Source organism: Dermacentor variabilis, chromosome 5, assembly GCF_050947875.1.
Source record: "Dermacentor variabilis isolate Ectoservices chromosome 5, ASM5094787v1, whole genome shotgun sequence".
Classification (NCBI taxonomy): domain Eukaryota; kingdom Metazoa; phylum Arthropoda; class Arachnida; order Ixodida; family Ixodidae; genus Dermacentor; species Dermacentor variabilis.
The window spans coordinates 71,582,655-71,602,178 of record NC_134572.1 but is presented as its reverse complement, the minus strand read 5'-3'; the positions used below and the strand labels follow the sequence as shown (position 1 = coordinate 71,602,178).

Genomic DNA, 19,524 nt, shown 5'->3' with positions numbered 1-19,524 from the left:
AGTGATGCATACCATCCTTCGATGCAACACCCCCGCAGGCAGCGATATTCCTTGACGTGCTTCGGCAGGCAGCGCGATGAGTTGACCCCAAACGCCGTCAGGGTTTTTGCGACACACATCGACGTAGACACCTCTACGAGGTAGAGTAACTCCATCAATAACAAAAAGATAAACAGCGATGAAATACTTGAAGCTCTGGGATTCCTCAAAAAGTCTAGCTTAAGGTGTTCTGTGTGTGCGGGTTTTTTTCCCTACTCTCGATTTTTTTTTTTTAACCATGTGCACCTGGCCCGGTTACGCTGAGCACACAAACAGGTTTTCACTGCGTCCGTAGAATAGCTAGATTTACTAAAATAGAGCTAGAATGCGTATCTAAAATAGATATAATAACAAGGAATAGAACAAGAATGGTTACATGGCTTATACCATGTAGCCATCTTTTTCTTACAACACGGAACAAGCAAAACGTAACCAGCCAGAGATTTCAATTTCTTTCAATTTTGATGCGTGATACACGAGGAATGATGGGAGAAAAAGTTGCATTGAAGTAGCTTCTAAAAATATAAGAGACCACAGGATATTCAAACGTGCATATCACCGTGTGGGATGAAAACATCAAGCAGCTGAGGCAGCGAACTTATTACCCGACATACGGAAAAAGAAAAAAAAATATAGTATTTGATGTCTGCTATAACAACTTTTCTAAATTCTTGTTCTTTTTTTCTTCCTTTGCCCTTCCTTCGCGCATAAAGGATAGCATCGATGGAAAATCACGTGTGTAAGCGAGCATCCGTACGGAAAAAATTCCTGGATGGCTACGGTGATCAGTAACGAGGAGGTGTACCAGAACTTTCATATGCAAAATTTTCTTCTTTTTTTTTACCAATGTGTTTCTTAATCACGTCGTCGGTGCTTAATCACAACTCAGCGACCTCTAACAAAATGGTCATCGACAACTTCCAGCACGACTGCAGAACACTGCCGCGATCAACACAAATTACGATCAAGCCACATAATTATTACGCATGATGCGACCCTGGCAGGACGAAGTTCGGGGTTAGCCCAAATTAGAATCAATTGCTCCGTAATAAATAACACGCCTATGCCACTAGCTTTTCCTCATCTTGGCTACGTGCTTGCATCTTGACCGTAGGGAAGCAACGCTCAGAGCCTCGCCCGCATTAGAATTCTCACGCACGTGATCCCTGGTTACGCGGCCCAAGAAAAATATTCGCGAGCCACTCGGGACCGCGACGGGGCCTTCCTTGCGTCCGCCAACCCTGAATATTTCAGCGCTCCCTAGCGGCGGCACTTAAGAGCTCGCAGCGAAGTGCATCAGCTTCCGCCCGCATCTCTCGCCCAGGCTCAATCTCCCAGTCATTAGGCGATCCACCGAGAAATTGGAGCTGGTTCTCGCTTTGGCCGGACTTTCCTGCCGGCCCGTTGGGCCCACATCGCACCGTCAGGCTCCTTCGTTATTCATGCCGCGGCTGCTTCGCCCCCCCCCCTCGCCATTCCTTCCCCTCCTAATCCACGCACCGCATAATGAAGGACTCGTTTCACGTTTCGCGGACACGCGTGCAAGTAAAAAAAAAAGACCCCTGCCCTTCTCATCACAAAATATGCAAACACACGTCGGCTCGCCTCAGAACACTGCGCGCCCATCCCCTCCTTCCTTCCCCCAACAAAAGAGAGGAGGATGAGGATCGAATAACATTTATTAGTTCCAAAGTAACTAAGGCCCCACTCCGGGCCTCTTGGGTGGACTCAGGTCTTCTGGCCCAGTAAATTCGCCATGCGCTACGTGGCAACCGGCCACCATACCTATTCGCGTGCCCGCGGGGGGTGTGGTGCACTCTTCCCAGCTGCCGGGACGCTTGCGGTAAGAAAATAGTATGACAGCATGGTGTCTTCGGAAGTGAATGTACCAGGCACTACCACAACGTGTGCATTCTATAGAGCTAGAGGCCACGACACTATCTACAGGCTGGGGAGCCTGCGTCCCGGTTATTGTTCATTTGGTTTATTATTGTGGCTTAACGTCTCTAAGCTACGCTGGGGCTAGGAGAGCCGCCGCAGTGGATGGCTCCGAAATAATTGGGAATACCTTAGGTTCTCTACCGTGCACATAAAAAGCACAGCAAACAGGCGTCTCAATGCGTAAGCATTCTTTAGCGAGCACCCCAGCAAAATCTAAAACTAAAATTAAATTAAGGAGCTTTACGTGCCAAAAACCCCGATCTGATTAGGAGGCACGCCGTAGTGAGGGACTCCGGAATAACTTGGGCCACCTGGGGTTCTTTAACGTGCGCCTAAATCTAAGTACACGGGCGTTTTCGCACTTCACTCCCGTCGAAATGCAGCCGCCGTGGCCGGGATTCGATCCCGCGACCTCGTGCTTAGCAGCCCAACACCATTGCCCCTACGCAACCACGGCGGGTCCAGCAAAATCCATGTCACGCGAAAAGTGTAATGCCTTGTACTTGCACAAAATTCCATAATTTTCGAATACACTTAATCGTAGTGTAAATGTAGATTATTTGTGGCTTTATAAGCGATACGGAACTGAAACAAAAATAAAGAAAATTGTTCTCCTCAGGCCGCCTTGAAAGCTTACTTTCCCGCATTACATGCCTGTGTGCAGAGAAGCCTGCTGTAGAGCTGCCGAGTATAGAAATACCTGATTGGTAAATGCGATAATAGTTTAATAATAGAAATACATGATTGGTGGCACTGAAGAAACAACTGGTCATGTCGCCGTCACCGCGTCAATGTAGTAAAACAAATAAAGAAATAGAAAAATTTTGTAAACGGGGGGGGGGGGGGGGGGCTAGAAACAGCTGCGGTGAAACCTGTTGTGACGGTGTTCCGGTTCAGGGCTCAGTTGCTACGTTCGCTTTAAACGGACCACGCAACTTCCTGGAAATTCATCTACATACCGTTGAACACACGGATTTCATTTCTTTGGCACCGGAAAGGCGATGGGTAGGCATGCATAAGCTAGGCAAAGCAAGCAAGCAAAAGAGAACTGACAGCCAAGCCAAAGAATGCTTACGCATTAGTAGACAATTCTCTGAATTTCCGTAGCACTTTCAGAATTCCGTCCCCAGGGGAAGGCGGTTTCCGCTGCCGAGAATCGAACCAGGGACGCCTATAAACGCACGCCTTACAACTTATATATATATATATATATATATATGGAGGCGCGGGCGCGCAGCCACGGTTGTAACGCCACGCTGGTAACGCACTCCCTCCACGGCGGAACCGCGTGCCGACATTGTTAGACAAAGGAAATAATAACTAAAGAAAAAAAAGAGCCGGCGCAGCAAGAGCGGCGCCTATACTCGAAGAAACGCGCGGGCGTTTTCTGAAACTGAAATGACATTACGTATACAAAATAAGACCCGTGCGCGCCGACGACGCGAGCGCGGGAAGGCGCACCTGTTTTGTGCACGGCACCTTCAGTGGCAACGCCTTCGCTCGTTCTCTTTTTTTTTTTTTTTCATCTTGAACTTGAAAGAATCGCGCATGAGACCGCGGCAAGCGCGCAACTTGATTAGCATTTCCCGTTTCCGAGAATTTCTTCCGCTGCCAAAATTAGCATTTTTCCCGCTTCCGCTTCCGAGATCTCGACCCCGTCCGGTCGCCCCTTGCTGTACGACGAGGTTGTGCAGCTTCTGCGGCTCGAGAATGTTGCGCGCGAAAAAGAAAAAAAAAACGTGGGGAAAGAAAGAAAGAAAGAAAAACTTTTTTTTCACGCCACCCTCGGCAAATATAAGGGAGGTAATAACTTATTTCTATAACAGCCCCCCATCTTGAAATAGAAAGAAGAACAAATTCAATCAAAGAGGACAGTGCGGTTACTTGCTTACATGCGGGACCCAGAAGTATCGGGAACCGATGCGGCTCCTGCAGAATCAGCATGGCTGCGCGAGTTTCTCGAAACCGCTGCTCGCAGTCACGCGAGCGCGGTAGTGGAAGCGATGTTGTTCACAATGCGCACTCCTGGCACACGCACTCTAACAAGTGTCGCAACGAACGTCGATTCGAAAGTTCGGAAGGACGGTTTGCGGTGCGAGTTGGTATTACATTCTCGACGCGACATGCGCGAACAGACCTCGAAAGTTCCTATTGTTGATGCGAATGTCAGACTTGTTAAAGGACTCCTGGACCGCCCCTTGAGCTCGGTGACACGCTCCGCGCGAAGGGCGTCAAATCGCGAACATCCGAGGCTTACAAGGGAAAACTTACAAAGGAGTTTACAAGGGAAAAGTAAATATATTGAGCCCCGTATTTTTCGAACGACAACTGTCGAACGGCTGCCAGGTGCCGTCACGTGGCACCCTTCCGTAGAATCCAGCCATTTGGCGACCGTTTTTGACCACGTACTGCCCGCGCGCACACGCTTAGGCACGGGTGCGCGCCATTTCAGATTTGCCAGGCACTACAGAAAACAGCGAGGCGGCTGTTATTAACGCGTCCTGCCAATCAAATCGCCGCTCAAAGTTCCGTGTCTCTCAGACAGCTCTGTCCGATGCTCACCTCGATAGGCACTTGCAAACCACTACAGTCAGTGACGAGTCAAGAATGCAGGAAAAGTTGTGATGCGCCGGCCGTTCGTCTCTCCAAGCCTTACATATACCACCGTATCGTCAGTGCGCGCAAGCATGTGCGTGCGCGTGTGTGTGGGCGTGTGTGTGTGTGTGTGTGTGTGTGTGTGTGTGTGTGTGTGTGTGTGTGTGTGTGTGTGCGTGTGCGTGCGTGTGTGTGTGTGTGTGTGTGTGTGTGTGTGTGTGTGTGTGTGTGTGTGTGTGTGTGTGTGTGTGTGTGTGTGTGTGTGTGTGTGTGCGCGCGTGTGCGTGTGTGTGTGTGTGTGTGTGTGTGTGCGTGCGTGCGTGCGTGCGTGCGTGCGTGCGTGCGTGCGTGCGTGCGTGCGTGCGTGCGGGGGGGGGGGGGGGTATCAAAACACAGTGTGAGCGAAAGGCCATAGTGTAGGCCATTTCATTTCATTTTCATTTCATTTTATTTGTGCCCACTTACAAGCAAATGGAGGGAGCCAAAGTAAAAGCTGCTTATTGGCAGCTTGAGTGGTCCCTGGCCCCCTTTGGAGATGATGCCATGAAGATGATGCACTGTAAAACTGTAAAATGAATGGCCCGGTTTATAAATTAGTAGACACTGCGTATCACTTGCACCCCGCGAACAAAAAGTTTCCCCAGAGAGTCGGGATCAGTTTCTGAAGAAAGCACGGACACAAAGAACAAGGAAGGAGTGGGAGACGATAGCGATGCAATTCACTGCTGGCGTATGCATGTGCATGTTCCTTTGAGCTCCACTGGCTGCTGCATTGCTGACCTGTCGCATTCTACTGCTGAGCAGCTGAGCACCGGAGTTCGCCGCTTCGCGACTCCCGGCCGCGGCGGCCGCATCTCGACTAGGCTGCGTACTTCGCGTTAGGTGCCCGGTAAGGAACACCACGTGGTCGAAATCAATCCTGAGCCCTAAATCACACGGCACCTCTCATAGCCTCAGAGTTGTGTTGGCTCGTCAAATACAATCAATCAATCAATCAATCAATCAATCAATCAATCAATCAATCAATCAATCTCTACTTAATGAACCGCATTCGTTTCAAATTGTTCTTCTGGTTTCCAGGAACGTTATTTTATAGCCTACCCTTTATTCTCTTCTAGATTGTTGTCGCAATTTTGCGACAAACTGCGCCTGTGTTCATAAATCCGAGCGAGACGCTTAAGAGAGAGCAATACTAATTTTCCTCTCATGCGTGGTCATCCAGCGAAAACGTACGCACGTGTCGCCATCCCCGACTCATAACTCATAATTCATGATTCATAATTCAAGTGTTCGAGGGCGAACACTTGAAGAACCTCCCGCGGCTGCGTACATTCAGGTGCATAAATTGAAGCCGCCATCTCTGCCGTACCAAGTGTTTTACAGAGCGCCAAAAGGTGCGAGACGGGTCACCTGAGTTTAAGTTTATTCAGGGCGAACACATGCGAACGTACAGGTATTGTTTCGAGCTCGATGCTCGTTTCAGTTGTTTTCAAACGAATTTACAAATCTCCCCAGTGGTAACGAATGGCGGTGTGATAGTAATCTTGATGTTATTACCACACATATAAGTCGTTTAAAACGTTTAACGATAATTCGAATTTGTTGCTCCGCGCCCAATAATTCAGGCTATAAGAAGTTAAGGAAATGTAGCGGCTACGAAGCGCCTTTTTTTTTTTAATGGCGCCTTACATTTGAGGCCATTTTACACCTTCATGTGGCTGTAAATGAAACTATCGAGACCCTCTGTTCCCCTTATACTTCTCGCTCGTCAGGACGTAAAGTATTTCTACAGTGTACTCCTGCGCGATAATTTTGCGACTTTCGGCAGTCCGTCCACCGTGTTCGTGTCGTACGAGGCCCGCAGGCAAGCCCGATCAGTGCTGATCTTAAGTATAGCTTTTTGACTGCGTTTCATTAACGGGCCTCAAGGAAGTCGCTTTGGTAAAGGTCGCGCATGCCCAGCCCAGCGTTGTCACACAGAAGCGCAGAAAAAGAAAATGAAAAAAAAAATTAAAGCGAGAGCAGATAACAGAGTTCATAACGAGACACCCCACATAGTCCTTACACGTTATCGTTAACTACATCGTCGTAAAAAAGGCGCCCGAGGCGCTAAGGTAGACCTCCACAGAGTGCCGAAGCGCTGCGTCACGTTTACTGACAATCAGTTCCGAAATGCGAGCGTTAGAGAAAAAAAGAAAGATGAACAAAGTGCAGCGAGCTCACAAAGTTCACTAGCGGTCTAACCAGGCTTTACGTCCAACCTTCTCGACGACGGCCTTTCGTCCCGCTTCTCGCAGTTGGCAGATAACGACGCTTTAAAAAGTCGGATAGATGCCCCCCCCCCCCCCCCCCCATAGCGCCTCGCGATAAAATCCCTCGACAACATCTACCAACAAAATCCGAATATCTCACCAAAAAGAAAAAAAAACTATGCGGCATTTTACGTAACCTGGACAAGTGTTCCGGCAAGGCGTCAGTGTATGCGTGAGACTGGGCTCTACTAGAGCGGGTACTCACGACGACCATGCCATGAAAATGAGTAGCCCCACCGGAAGCCAGCCGTTTTAACCGATACTTAACTCTCTCCTCAATACCTTGCGGGTTAAAACGCAAGAGATCGATAACGTTTTGGCGGGCATAATGTCTCCCTTACGGCAATCGCGTTCGATCTGGGCTGCCTCGGGCTTGAAAGCATCCACGCAGCATCTTGATGCGGCGCTTGACAAGGTTGAACGCGGATACAACGGTACCCATGCTTGGCAGATAACGAAAACCAAACTACGGAGTACTGAACCATATTCAGCACAGCAACTCGTTTTCCGTATAAACACTGTTAAAAGCCAGGGTTAACCAAACACATACCAAACGACATGTCGTAACTTCAATCACGGCGCCCTGTATCTCGAAGAGGCGGCCGGAATAAATAGGAATAGTGCTTACAAGAACAACGCTAAAGCAGTTTAGACGGTTAAAGTATTATTACAACACTTCATTCTCATTCATTTGGCAGGAAGACATAAACTAATGTAAAACAAAAAAAAAAAGGACCAAACTTACTCTTCACGAATCTCGCGCCATACCCTCAGAGCCGATACGCTAGTGTGACGTCACAGATTTACAACTGCTGTGCTCTCGTATTTGGGCTGTTTTAGCGCCAGTAAAGTTCTTGCAACCTCCCAAGTTCCGTCTCTAGTTTCTTTAGAACGCAATGCAGTCTTTCTTTACCTATAGACAATTTATTATGCCCGACTAGACGCTGTGAAACTCTGTGACGTCACGAGGAGCACGTGCTGCTACTTCGTGTCGGCGTCGCCAACCCGGATCCGATGGTTCTTGCGTTTTTTTACGGCTGCCTAAGTCTCTTTTCACATTTCGGTCCAAGTACGAGAACACAGTACGGAATCCGCGACGTCACACTGGCGTACCGGTCTTTTCGCTATTGCACGAGCAGTAATTTAGAAATACAACTCAACATTGCGCTGCTCCTTGGCGTCCCCTCAATGCGCCGATCAGTGTTTACAAAGACCTTAAGTGACGCCACGACAATACAATACAGGTGACTAAAACACACCAATTGTACAGGCGCCGACATAAGTGGCATACTCCACGCAGGTTGCTACTGCAGCGGCGTCGCTCGGCATTTTGGCGAGCTAAAGCACAAAACATTTACAGGAGTCAAGAGACATGCTTGCAGATAATAAAGGGCACCCATTGGCTGCCTCGATCCCAGATGCTGCCTGTAGATGGCGTTGCGATGCAGTTTGCCGTAGAGTTACTGTATATGCTACCGCAGGTAGCAGAGTTGCGCGTCTGTTTTATCCCGCCGCTAGCGCCTCTATTGGCAGAACGTCATCACGTGTTAGCCAAGCAACCGTGCATTGCGGAGAAGCAGATGTTCGGGCGAATTTTTGTATTTCCCGACGCCGCCGCTGCCGCGAACTGGATTGACACAAGTTATCGCCACTCAAATTCAAATCCAATCCGGCCGATCTTGCCGTTCGCTGTCCACGTGCGTGGTAGCTGCGTAGCAACAACGCAACATGCGCAGCACATCTCATGTTTGTTCCGTCGGAGTGTCATCGCAGTTTCATCGGAGTGATACAATGACCGGGTGCTCTGCTCCCAACTGCACGAAATTAGTGTTCTGTGCAATGTTACTGCACACAAAAACGTTGCTAGAGTCTCAGTCACCTAATTTGACTAATGTTCCATAATTTTGCTGTCACTGTAATATTTCGCACTCGCATGACAAATATATATTGTATTCTCACTTTTCATATTTTGTTATGTATACTGTTTTTGTCTGTCAGATTTGTATATGCTTTAAAATGATGACATGATTAATCATGTTGAATTCATGTATGACTATCATGCTTGTTCCCTACTGCTTACCTTTTTTCTCCTAGTCATTGAGCTAGTCTTCATTTGTGTATGACTTGTACTTTTCAACAGTCAGTTGCTACTTATATGTGCAAGTTTGCTGGACTATGTAAGCTACTGGTTCTGGGAAATCTATGCAATTCTTTAAGTATGGCTGCGTTACAGATACCACTACTGTACTCTTCCAGGTTGGATAACTCTGCTGGGCAGGCATTAGTTGTTCAGTAAATCCCCAAGGAAAGTTGGAGACTGTTACAATGTGAAAGAAATGGGGTTTAGTTAGGCTTCAAGGCGAGCCTCAGATAAGACCAAAAATGTCCCTTTTCTCATCCTTCGTGCCCTTCACTCACACTTAATTCTTCGTCTTCCACTCATGCGGCTACATTTATTGTTAGAATATTTCTTTAATCATTGACTTAAATGGCCAGAATGTGTTGTGAGCCCTTGATGGAAACGAAATGACCATGATTTATAGTGATAGAATACAGCATGCTGTTCGCGATGTAAGTAGGAATTATAATTTGAAATATGCAAAGAAAGTCTCAAAAACCTGTAAGTGGTGAGGCCTGGCGATGAAATCTTGGTAATCAGATGTAGTCAATGAGATTACTGTACGTAAGTTGGCTGTTATTAAGTGCCACATAATTATTTCTTAAAATTGCACTTGCTAAATACCAAAGCAGTTGGACAGGAAACCACGAAAACACGTAGCTATTGTTGCTGAAATACTTTAACACTTCGGAAAACATGAATCGCAGGACGCCAGTTTGATGAATGAAACGGTAAGGCTGCGCGTGTCGTCTGCCTCCCACTGATAATCGCCATCGCGCTCCCGTATCACCATTTTCAGGGTCTTTAGCGTGCTTCCAGTGAACGACTGCATCCTCACCGCGGATTGAAAAACTCTGATAAAGATGTTCCACAGCGTTTCCCGCGTTACCACTTCACACTTAGACTGACCAGTAAGCTTGCCATTGCATTAAAAAACATCAGTGGCATGAAAATTGGTTGTCAGTCTCTTTAAGTACATATTTCTCAATTGTGGACACAACATTCCATTAGTACTCAAGACTGCACCTCTAGTGCCGATTTTCTAAACGGCTAAAATTCACTATTTGCTCGAAAATAATGGAAATAATGCTGGAAATAATGGAAGCACATAGAGTTATACAGAAGAATTAGCTGGAATTACCAGTTTTCTGCATGTGATGCACCACACTGCTTTCACAGAAGTGTCGTAAAAAGCCAGCTCACATTTTCATGATTATGCACTGCTTGGGTTGTTTCTAAATATGAAAAAGGTTACTACTAAGCAAAGATATTTAATCTACTACTGCTTATGTGAAGCAGGATGCAAGAGGAATGAATGTCGTCATTTAACATACGGTAAGGGCCTAACTGTGTTTTGAATTATTCCCTATAATGTAGCTTTGTCAATCCTGTGAGAAAAACTTTCGCTACACTCCCACAGAATGCTACTTTTGGAATCCCTGCAGTGAAAAGGCACATAATGAAATCACACTTGCAGGTGCAGCTGATATCCATTGCTTGCAGGTAGATGGATATGTTCCTACAAAAGATGTAATGGGGTACCAGAGTCGAAATATCAATGGTTGGTCATTGATTCACCAGTAATATTTTAGACTGGCTACATGTTGAGAGATATGGCACATAAGCAAGTATGGGCTTCATTATATTTAGCACAGTTCCCTTTGTAAAAGAGCACCACCTGACAAAGCTCACAATATCAAAATATTTGCACGCACATACACTAGTGTTTTTGTTTTTTTTCTCTGAAATTCGCATTGTGATTTTATTGCCAGAAAAAGAGGTAGTTGCGGCTCGGTGCTTTTTGTTACTGTCTACATGCTAAAAGAGCACTGCACTGCTCTTAGTAGCGTATTTATCTCCGTTGAAACAAAACCTGAGTGCCAAGCATTATTCAAGCGAAGGAAAGTTATTAAAGTATCTGATTGTTTACCTCAATTACTAACGTTTGTCCAGTTTTTAATACGCTATGTTATTTCGCACCTTATACTACCTTGTGAAGTAGCTTTTTCGCACGAAACTTTTTGTAGAATTTCCGCAATTTATAAAATAACATCACCATATTCCCTAAGTTTATTCGGTGCGATCTAATCGTTACCGTCGCGGTTCACTAATGCTGCATCTGATCGGCGTATATAGAATACACAATCTATTCTAGGTACGCGAGTGCCCATACGTTATTAGGGCGGAGAAAGTGCACAGGTGAATGAAAGTCCAAAAAACAACTAATATACGCGCTGCATCTTACGCCGCGCGCTAAAAAAGGGCAGCGCCTTTTTCTTCACAATCTAATCCAGTCAGCTGTTTCGATGCGCTTTGTTTGCGATTAGGCGGAAAAGCGGTGCACAAGCGATGCAAAAGCGCCCACGGTCGATCGACGATACGCTAGGCATGTCGCCTGCAAAAACAGAGTGCGGCTTCGCCGCATACACTTGGTTGCTTCTCAGGCAAGATGGCGGACCTACGCGCAACTCTGCTACCTACGGTAGCATATACAGTAACTCTAGTTTGCCGTTGCTCCGGCTCCTGCTGCGTGAAGTATACCACTTTTGTCGGCGCCTGTACGTCTACATATTACCACGCGTACAGATTTTGTTGCTTTTTAGCCGGCCACCGTTTTTCACCAGGCGATCAATGCTAAGAGGTGTCTTGCGCCGAACGTGTTGCGACCAACGAAACCATAGTTGATAACAGCAATCATGTGGTGAATACGATCCACGGCAAAATAAAAAAGATGACAGTCACTTTAGCATACGCTAAAGAGGATGAAGGCGAAAGCCTGCGCGCTTCCGAAACATTCATTACCTTACTTGACATTTTCATTCAAATGGGTTGTTACATCCGTTTACTTGTTTTCTCCCACCAAAGGTCGTGGGTTCGAGTGCCTTAATTAACTGCGTTTTCATTAACTGTGCCTTCATTAACTTCGCCTTTTTAACACCAAAGGTCGTGGGTTCGACTTTTACCAAACGTCCTGGGTTCGAGTGCCTTAATTAATTCTATCTTAATTAACACCAAAGCTTATGGGTTCGGCTCTCGACCTTCCCAATATCAATTAGAATCCAACTTGGAGATATGACCGGTTCGTCCACATCTTGGAGCTTGGAGCCGACTCGGAGCTTGAATTTTGGTCCGATAATGCCGGACAGCTGATTTCTCGACCCATGAGCCATCTAAGGCTTTCGCCTGAATAATACACGCGTGACAAGATCAAGTGCCCAAAACACACGAAGAAGCCATCCACCCGCAAAAAAAAAGAAAAAAAAAACATGGCGGGCAGCTTCTTCCGGCGGCCAGAGGCGGCATTCCATCGCCTACTCGCCATGTGTCTCTTCCCAAAGCCATACTTTTGCCAGCGAGACGCGGTTGGAAAAGTTTCATTGGAAAAGTTTCACAAGCAAGCGGGTTACTGATCGCTCTCGGTAATTCTTCACGCACGGCTAACAATTTCACTTCTGTTTAAGCACCGCACCAGACATCGCCTTCCCGCCTTTCTCAACTGGCGTAAGGTTTTCAGCAGCGTAATCTGTCATTGCAGCTGGAGACTTGGCGTTTACTGCCCCTGTAAAGGATAGTTGGACGCAGTGTTTTTGTGAGCGCCCTTTGAAATTGGACGGCGGCTGACGTCACCACTTCGCCACAAACGCGTCCTCTGGAGGTGACCGAGTGCGTTGCTCTGCGTTTGGGTCAAGTTGAATTTGCGTGACAGCGGGTCGGCTTCGATTCGCATATTTAGATGCCCAATTTACAGCTGCGAGAATCTCCGAGCTGATTGTCAGAACCGGACAACAAAGGGGAACAAGAGTCTCGGGAAGACGCTCGCATATAAAATTTTAGCAACGCGAGCAGCTCTGCGGCAATATTCGCGAAGCTTTGCGTTTAATCAAGGGCGCGACCGAAGACGCTTGAAATGTCACGTGCGTTTTGCACGCTCCTTTCAGTAGAATTGTAATCTGCGCTGTCGGAAATGATTCGAGGCAGCCTTCTCTCACCCTAGTGAAAAAATCCTGCCACGGAAGTTTCTCGACAACTGCAAAATGAAACACCCTGATCACTAAGCAAATTGCGCGTTTTATGTGTAGGAAATATGGTTGTTTCGTTTCGGATACGAAATGCTCGAAGACGTGACGACCAAGACAGTGACAACGACGACGACATTTCGTTAATTGACTGACATCTAAGACAGCGAAATTTCAGTGCTCTTCCACTGAAAGCCGCACTTCAATTCAAAATTAATGCTTTTCAGATTAGATATACAAATAAATTTATAATTGTTGTAGTTGTCACCGTCATGTTTTGCGCTGCAAATGGCTTAAATATGCCCAAGGCGTCCAAACCTTTCTATTGTTTTCGTTTCTCTCTCTCTCTCTATTTCTTTCTTTCTTTCTTTCTTTCTTTATAAAGCAATGCTACAGTAAACATACTTGCACAAAGTTTGAGTGAATGAACTGTTCGGGCCAATTGAGTGACGTACTGAAATCACCAGACGAAACGGGATTCAGCTTCGAGCATCAAAAATTTATGCATCCATGCCTATATGACAAAACATATGTCACTCAAGTGCTTCCTTCGGACTGAATGAAATGTATTCGACAGTTCAAGCATCATAAAACGATATTCATGCAGCATTTGTTATTTGTCCCCTTCAAGATTACTCACTCCGTGTGCCACTGCACTTTTTTTTTTTTTCGCACAAGTCGCACGCTAGTCGAAATCCAGACATGATTTCATTTCGCATTATCACGATACGGCTGATCCATGCGGAATGTGACTTCAAAGACGGGGCCAATTATTCGCCTAGTTCTGCCAATTTCCACTCAGTGACGGCGAGAGTTAGAGCGCACAAAACGCCGCGGTCGCAGCAACGCACCGCGCAAACATGCACTGCTGACCTGTGTGCGTGCGTGGACAAGAAACGGCACTCACCTCGTCGAAGTTGTCATTCCAGTCAGACTTGGTGATGACGAACTTGACGGTGTCGTCCAGCTCCTCTTTGAGGTCCCTGCGAACCGAAATGACGGAAGCGAAGCACCACGCAGGCGTTCATTTTTTCGAGAAGTAATGCATTACGTGTCAATAATAGCGCGTTTACGCAGTTACACACTCTATCGGCAGAGCGCACACGCCCGCGGCGTCACCATGGAAAGGTTACAAAGCTGAGCCCGTTCACATATATAACGGCGATGGCCGTGCTGTTAAAGTAATGGTAACAGTCGAAGACGCGAAAGATTGTCGACCAACAGCGGACGGACAAAGAAGGCCTGAGCCGCGGTAGCCGATGCTTCGGATAAGCGACCCGTGTTCGTCAGGGTCAAGTCCCTATACGTAGAAACGTTGGTTTCGGGTTAATGCCTCCCTTGGCCCAAGACAAGTTCGCTTGTCGAAAAGAATGGCTCCGCTGTGAGGTTTCCTTTCACCTCTCGCAGTTGATCAATTCGTGCATCCCGCTTCCTGCGATGACGTTAGCTTGCTTGAAAAAGGGTGTGACATTTCTGAATTCCATCCCGTGTTCTTCGCCTCCAACCACGGCGAAAAACCTGTCGCCTCACTTTCCCCAGACGCCACAGTTAGGGGGCGATCAGGCGAAATCGGCAAAAGACAAGGCCAAACTGAGTGATCGGGCTGAAATATGACTTTCGTGGCGCGAGCTGCTCAATATCGTAGCGCACCACATAGGAAACGCGTAAGACAGTCAGTTTGCTGGCACTTGCCGTTACACTAATACTAGCATAGCGATGGCAACACCGCGATTTCGGGGGCCCAAATGCGCATTAGTCCGTCAAGACCGCAACCATAAACGAGCGAGCCCGATGACCTTTAAAACAAACGGGCACGCGACGCAGAGCCGTGCGCGAACTCGTGACTCACCCGTCGTGGCCGACGATGTACCTGGTGAGCGCGCGCCTCTCGTCCTCCGGGAAATCACCGTACAGCAGGAACGACTTCCCCGTGAAGAAAGCCGGCAGTTCGGGCAGGTTCAAAGGAATCGGTGACACGTCATCCGCATCGCCGCCGCCGATGGAAGGCCGCGTCTCCGAGGACGACCGCGACGACGCGTCGCCGCTGCGGCGGGTACCGGCTTCGGAACCCGAGCGCGCGAGCTCCGAGGTGGCGGCTTCCGTTGCCTGCTTCTGTCGCTGCCTCACCCTGCGCGAGACGGAAACTGAGCGCGCGGCCTTACCCCACATCTCTGCGCATGCTATACGCTTAGAGCAATCCGATGAGGAAAACTGAGAAGCCCCACTCGTGCCACGGATCTAAAGTTAGCCAAGCGTAGTGTATAACCTATGTTGGCGTCGGCGAAACAAGGGCCCGACAAACGCTGATTGAAAAACATGCGTGGTCGCACCGCCATGTGAAATTTGTGCCGCCGTGTAAACAGCGCCGTAGAAAGAAAGCGCCCGATCTCGCAATCGCGGCTCGGTAGCGTAAAGATGAGCCCAGGCAACTAGGGTGGATAGGACTAATCGAAAGTGAAGGACGAAACCGTACAGCGTCGAAGCAAGGACTATAATTTCACCGATTTCTTTTATTTTTATGCTTTTTTGCCCGCAGAGACCATTGAGATGAGAAACCATGTAAACATGATAAAGACAGCGAGAGGGCTTTTCCTTTATTTTTTTTTATTTTTTTCGAGGCGCCAGAGCGTTCTCGGCGGTGCCATCTGACTAAAATGTGAAGAGAAAAGCGCGTGCGCGGAAGATTAAAGCTCCAGACATTTCCAAACAATTCACGGAGGAGAGTGCATCAGACGTCGATCGTTTCTAGAAAACACGGATGCAAGATTTCGCACATCTTGGCACTTGTGCCAAGATTTCAAAATGCGCGAGTGTCCCGTGGCTGGACAGAATCAAGGTAATGTTGTTTGCCGTCGCTTGGAGCAAGTGAGATTTTTTTATTCGTATTTAGCCTGATTACATTGCTTAATATTAATTATACGACTTCATTAAATGTTATATTCGTAGCAAAAGTGTCAATCAGATAGGCCATCAAGAAAAATTCCCGATCTTTCTGTTGCTTAATACGTGCTAGGTAAAAGTTCTTTTACAAGCGTTAAAGAAAGCCCACAAAACACTGAAAAGTGCCTCGCGACTCGTCGCACGGCATAGCCGCAGTGGGTAAGCGAAACGGTGTGAGGAACAAGCGAGCAAGTAGGAGACTGTGTCGGTGATTATAATTGCTGCATATAGTACCGACGAGAAGATGATTACAAATGACAATATACACGCGACCAACGCGTCTCTTACCTTTCTATCTCGTCCTCTGTATCATAATCATCGCCTTTTTCGTCAACGTCCGTGTCAGCGTCGAAATCGCTGTCACCACCTTCCTTGTCGTCTGGAAGAGAAAAGCGCACGCACGTCTGAAAACGCAGCCCTCGCAACGCCCGGAGCAGAACGCGTTGCTGCTCTCAATGCACGGGATAAGTGACTTGGTGACAGTATAGTAATACTGCCCGTTGCAAACGACGCCATTAATTGTAGATCTTCACATTTCTGGCCCACTCAGCGGGCCAACTTTCTTCCGCGCGATACCTTCCGGGAATTTCGCGACTGCCGTGATCAAAATGCCTTGGCTTATTCGAAGCTCCACCAATGCGACGGTTCGCACTTTCGGGCCGGTAAGAATTTATGTGTAGTTGCCATGGTTACTCAGTAGTGTGTCCTTCTGCTGCTGAAAACGAAACTGCTGGTTCGAATACCGGTAGCAGCCGCCGTATGCCGGCAGGGTTACAATGCGAAAGACTTCGCGCACAACAGTGGTTTGAGCGTACGTTAAAGCAAAAAAAAACAAAACAAATACTCCGCACTTTTGCGTGCCAAAACAACGATCTGATTTTGAGGCACGCGGCAGTGGGGCACCCCGGATTAGTTTTCACCACCTGGGCTTCCTTAACGCGCCCGCAAATTAAGCACACGAGCGTTTTCGCATTTTGCCCCATCGAAATGCGGCCGCCGTGGCCGGTATCGAACCTGCGACCTTGATTTCAGCAGCGCAAGGCAACGCCATAACGGCTAAGTTAACGCTATGGCGCGTTCAGACCGTTCGTAGGCACTTCCGAGAACGCGGAGAGTTCAGCTCGCAAAGCTAGCGAGAGCCAGAAACGAGGGTGACTGATGAATACACGACCCAGCGTGGCATGCTCGCTTTCATTAAAGCAAGCCTGCTGGACGGTACGCGGATGGCAAAAAAAAAAAAGAAGAAGAAAAAGCAACACGGCTAAAATTAGAGCCGAGATGACGCTTCAGCACTGTACAAGAGAAATTTCTGCTCGTCTCAGCTTCATTCGCTTTCATTAGCGGCTAGCTTAGGTACTTCAGCAGCGAGAGGTGTGACCAAAAAAAAAGAAAAGACAGTACTCGCTACTGGAGAGAGCTGCGGACCAACGCGGCTATTTACACAGAACGTCTCCAGAAACTGTAGGGTCCAGCCGAATAAAGCTGAACGAATAAAGTGTGCTCGGTAGGTCGGCTGTCGACGTTTGACTCCCAACCAGGACCCGCCGTGGAGGAGTAGTGGCTATGGAGTTGGGCTACTAAGCCAGAGGGCGCGGGATCAAATCCCGGCAGCGGAGGCCGCATTTCGATGGGGACAAAATGCCAAAACTCCCGTGTACTGTGCATTACCGTGCGTTAGAGAACCCCAGACCGTGCAGGTCTGGGGTTCTCACGTTAGAGCACCCCAGACGGCCAAAATTATTTCGGGGTCCGCCACTATGCACCACCACTAGAAAGGTCTGCAAGTACTTCTGGGTAGCGCTTCGCCTTTGAGCACTTTTTGATCGATTGCTAACGTTCTTGATCGATTTGTCTGTTTTCACTTGCCCCTAATATTCTACCACCGCCTCCTCCTTTTCTTTTTTTCTTAGTGTCAATTTCCAAAGCATGTCATACTTGTCAGTTCCCAGATGGTGGGTACTCTCTAAACGGAGATCAAAATGAGTTTACAAGACCTTGTACGTAACATTTTGCGCCGCCGACAATGTACACGTAAATGCAGGTTCGTTTTGGTGAAAAGCACGGTTGACCTGGTGTTGATAAGATCACAAAATCACACAGTGCTGTTGCCGAAGATCCTGCGGATACTTGGGAGTCAGGATCTTCGTTCTAGCTGCTACGCCTCAACTTGCCGTTCGTGTAGATGTTTCTGTGTCTCACCCGGGCACGCTGTCTCCAGGACATTCTCGAACGCATTCTTAAGATGAGTTGATTCGGTCAGAGGGCCGCAAACAAAATGAGTCAACGTGAGCTCGCATATTAACCGGAACGAGAAAATTTCGAAAACTGCAAAGATGAAATCGTTCAGGGACCACAGGGAATTAAGCGCACTGTGACATAGTTGCAACAAGGCGACAGTGTTCTGGTTGAGAACGACCAACAAGAATTGTTAGACGTCGTGGGAAAAATCACGCCTATTATAGAGCACGCACGTTTGCCCCGCTAGAAGCAGGTTCCACATGCACGCATCTAAACTGACAAGAGCGGCAAGTTGGGCGGGCTGGCAAAATTGCATGGCGACGGACAAACAGCGCGAAGAAAGACGTATACACTCGGTAAAGAAACGGCCGTCAGAACGACAAACGCTTGCACGCCCATTTCTTTTCTTTAGAAAGTATTTAGAAATTATATATGCGTCTTCCTTCACGCTGTTTATCCGCCACCGCGCAGGTACACCATACTACAGCTGGCCAAAACTATCCTATGAAAGACCGATAGTCTTGGGTAGACGTCTTCAACACCACGTACATACAAAAGAATGTCCCCCCCCCCCCCCCCCCGCAGGTGAGATTACTATGGAAGGGTATAATACGTCGCGCTCGGGAGTTATGGCTCGCCTATCCGCATTAAAGGCCGTCCGGGCTGGCAGTTCCTGCAAATCGCCTAATCCCTGACACGCGCTGGAATGAACGGCGCGGCTATTAAGTAAAAGATTGCCCATCTGGAAATATACCGTTCGACGGCCACCAGGAAGGCTAGTCATTGCATAAGTTAGAACCCGCGTGATCTGGGCGGGCAGCCATCCCCGCGATGCGCGCAGGTCGCAGTAATCTCCGCGAGAAAGGCATTAAAATTGTCTATACATCAGCTTCGACAGCGGCGACGAGCTTGATTTTCATTCAAATCTATTCCAACTAATGCAAACGCGCCTGCAAATCCGCAACGCGGCTTGGAGAGAAGAGAACAATATAACGAGCGTGAAAGCATGAAGAGAGAGAGCGGCCTCGCATGTCAAAACTTCAAAAGTTTATCCCTCGACTGCTAAAGGCATCTAACGCCGGTTCGAGTCGGGTTAGCTCGTCCCGCCATGGTGCAGAGTTTTGCCCTTCTGGGTCCCGTCAAGGTATACGCGCAGCCTGTGGGACGCGCGCTTTGAAAGAGGCAAGAATAACGCTTTAGCGCGGCACCCACGAATTTGCGCAAAGCAGTAGCGAACACTGTAAAAGGAAAATAAGAAAAAAATAAAGCAGGTAATGCCGGGTTAACGCGAGGTGCGTGCTAATGGGAACCCGTCGTAATCTAA

At 47.8% G+C, this 19,524-nt stretch overlaps 1 protein-coding gene across 1 annotated transcript in view; it reads right to left on the bottom strand.

The window, feature by feature from the left end:
• Positions 1 to 19,524, bottom strand: part of XRCC1 (DNA repair protein XRCC1) — a 100,611-nt gene that overhangs the window by 6,240 nt on the left and 74,847 nt on the right. The window contains exons 11-13 of the mRNA XM_075692823.1: positions 16,251 to 16,341; positions 14,872 to 15,150; positions 13,930 to 14,005 (exon numbers count right to left, since the gene is read on the bottom strand). Coding sequence (XP_075548938.1) covers positions 13,930 to 14,005; positions 14,872 to 15,150; positions 16,251 to 16,341 — 446 coding nt within the window. The remainder of the gene's footprint in view (positions 1 to 13,929; positions 14,006 to 14,871; positions 15,151 to 16,250; positions 16,342 to 19,524) is intronic.